Here is a 3,147-nt window from a genome sequence, read left to right as displayed (position 1 = left end):
TAGCCTTGGAGCTAAACCAGGTCCTGGAGAAACACAGGGTGAACCGTCTGTCTTTGGACTGATGATTAATGTTGATGTTTGGTTTCACAGTGTGTTTAAAATAACACAGTGTTGCTTTAAGGACTTTGTTTGCATGGAATCAGTTCATGTTTTATTTAGCTCCATGCATGGGAGGACTGCTATGCTAAGCTAAGCTATGCTAAGGTTTTACTTCATAGTTATTAGTGTATTTTTCATCATGCATTGTTTACAGCTTTTAAGCGCTGCTCCAACCTGTGAACCTGAAGGAAAACCCGCGTTAGCAAACTCTGACAGTCGGCCGTTCCTTTGCAGCATATAATCCCAATCCTGTAGCTGCCATTTTTAAATCCTGCATCACAAACAGACGGATGCACGCGCTCTCCTGAGGATTCGTCTTTGCTATTAGGCAGCGGTCAGGAAACAAGGAACCCAAAAAAGAAGCAATTTCCTGGTGGATTGCTTCTGGTTGCAGAATCTTACTGACTGTTGATGATCAAAGTCTCTCATTTCTATTTCATTCTTAGTGAGGTTTGAGAAACGCCAGTGAATTTAGTTTGCTCTCCGTATCATAATCTGCAGATCAGCATTATGTATCATTTTAGCAGCAGTGGAAATAGTTTCCTGATTATTGATGATAACTGATTAAATTGGTCAAAGTGTTTTCTGTGTCATTTAAACATTCAAATCAAACCGCATCTCTTCTCTTCAGCTCCGTCTCACTTCTCCTCCTCCATACGGCGACAGCAGCAGACGCACAGCGAGCTGCAGGTTCTGCTTTCAGGGTTTCTCTCTCGCTATGTGGGAGTTTCCACACCAGCGATCAGGAGGAGGGACGGCTGCAGTCAGACTTCAAGCTGATCACTGCTTATTGAAGCTGACCTGTGCTGCAGGTGGAACACCTTTAAAGGAATCTGCTCCCAGGTTTAAAAGTGTTAGGCCTAACCTAAATTAAATCTGTCAAAGAAGATGGAGCCAGCAAGACCAGCGTTCCACCTTCTGCCCATTCTGGCTGTTTTTACCAACAACGACTGGAATCTGGTTGGCTTGTTGTGTTTGATCCTAAGTAGGAGATTTCTGCAGCGATGAGGCATTGCTGACATTCTTTTACCCAGAAACGTCCCAGAGAAACGTCCCAGAGAAACGTCCCAGAGAATCGTCCCAGAGAATCGTCCCAGAGAAACGTCCCAAAGAAACGTCCCAGAGAAACGTCCCAGAGAAACGTCCCAGCAGCTCCAGCGCCGTGTTTACATCTGCTCCGCTGTGGAAACCTGCCGAAACGTTTCAATAACAACATTTTTACAGTTTCTTTCTGTTTCTCACTTCACCTAAAGTCTACGACGGAGTATTAGGTCCAGGCTCCAGGTTATTTCTTTTTAATACCAGAATAAAATCATAACATTCAGAGAATAAAGTCACAAAATTATGAGAAAAAAAGAGGAAAAATGACGAGAATGAAGTCATGAAACCTTAAGCAGTTTCAGAAAGAAAGCTTCCAGCTCCGACCAGCAACCTGAGGCAGAATTTCATGCTGTTTTGCTAAAAAACAAAATATTTCCTTATTTGGGAAAATTATGCAAAACTTCACAACTTCCTCATTTTAGGGAAGAGTTGTCATAAAATACAACTTTATTCTCATAATATTAGGACTTTATTCTTGTAAATTTACGACTTTATTCTCATAAAGTTACGTCTTTATTCTGAGAATTTGAAGTTTATTCTTGTTATTTTATGAATTTATTCTTGTAAATGTCCGACTTTATTCTCATATATGTATGACTTTATTCTCGTAATTTTACGTCTTTGTTCTCAGAATTCTATGACTTTATTCTCATGAATATACGACTTTATTCACATTATTTTATGACTCTGTTGTCATATTTTAAGAAATCTCTAGCCTGGCGCTAACACTCTGTCCTAAAGGTCGGCTCTCAAAACAACAAACTAACCGATAATAATTCGGATTATTACCTAATTGTTGAAGATGAAAAGAAAATTCATTGATTCTCTACAAACTTTCTGTTATTTAATATTTTCCTGCACAAGTGAATTATTTTTTTTGGATTAGTTGGTTGATGGACATAGATATTAGATATTTGAGCAAAGTGCATCTAGTTTCTTTATGTCGAATGATATGCGTTGTTTAATGCAGCATTAAACATTTCTGAAGGAAAAATGGTGGAAAGTTTGGAAATTCATGGAAGTTCAGCTAATTTATTAAGCTGAAGTAGTTTTATAATATTTTCCCAGGCTGCTCGATAGCGGCGGTAAAACCCCACCTTCACTTTCTGAGCTATTAATTAATTAAGCTATTAATCAATAAATCAGTTAATCAGATTAGTTTCTGATCATTTCATGTAAGAAGAATCTGGGATTTTTTTCCATCCCTCCCCTCCTCGTCCAATCAGCTCATTGCTTTTTGTCCATAACTGATAAACTGCTAACAGCTGCTAACATTTACTGAGCTCTATTTGCTTTGTTTTATTATATTATATTTCACAGCTTAAATATTGTTTTCCTTTAAAATAAACTCTCACATCATTTGATTTTTTTAACAGCAGTTTATCAGTTTTAGACTTTTAGGCCCGTTTTTATGTAAACACCTGAGAAAATGTTGCTTGTTTTACGATTGGCTTCTGCAGTGAAAGGAAGCGGAAACTCTGGTTTTCGGGGGGGGGGGCGGGGTGGGGGTTACGCCACTTTATTTTTATTCATGGAGTTTCTTGCTGGGTTGTGATTTAATGGGAAGCAGAAAACGTGATAATAAACAGATTCACTGCAACGATGTAAAAACGAAGCATTTATTCTGTTAACTTTTCCATTTTTTATTATTTCCCCAGAGGAACAAGCAGGCCTGTTCTCCTCAGGGACCCACTATGGCTCCACAGAAAGCAGCAGCAGAACGCACGATCACCTGGCAAACAGCAACCACAGCGACCACAGCAAGCACAGCTTCCCCCCGTCGGCCGCCGCCCGCTGGGTCGGCGCCGATCGGGAGGAGGAGGCCATCCGCAGGAAGCTCAAGTACTTCTTCATGAGTCCGTGTGATAAATATCACGCCAAAGGACGCAAACCCTACAAGCTGATCCTGCAGCTGCTGAAGATCATCATCGTCACGGCTCAGGTACT

General features: G+C 40.2%; 1 protein-coding gene across 1 annotated transcript in view; it reads left to right on the top strand.

Moving 5' to 3' along the window:
* LOC107102757 (mucolipin-1-like) overlaps nt 1–3,147 on the top strand; it is a 21,510-nt gene that overhangs the window by 5,612 nt on the left and 12,751 nt on the right. Inside the window, exon 2 of the mRNA XM_015402178.1 lies at nt 2,859–3,142. Coding sequence (XP_015257664.1) covers nt 2,859–3,142 — 284 coding nt within the window. The remainder of the gene's footprint in view (nt 1–2,858; nt 3,143–3,147) is intronic.

The sequence above is a fragment of the Cyprinodon variegatus genome, unplaced genomic scaffold, assembly GCF_000732505.1.
Source record: "Cyprinodon variegatus isolate N-32 unplaced genomic scaffold, C_variegatus-1.0 Scaffold1312, whole genome shotgun sequence".
NCBI classification, from domain to species: domain Eukaryota; kingdom Metazoa; phylum Chordata; class Actinopteri; order Cyprinodontiformes; family Cyprinodontidae; genus Cyprinodon; species Cyprinodon variegatus.
Note: the sequence above shows the minus strand (reverse complement) of the source record. Positions and strands in the feature narration are given on the sequence as shown.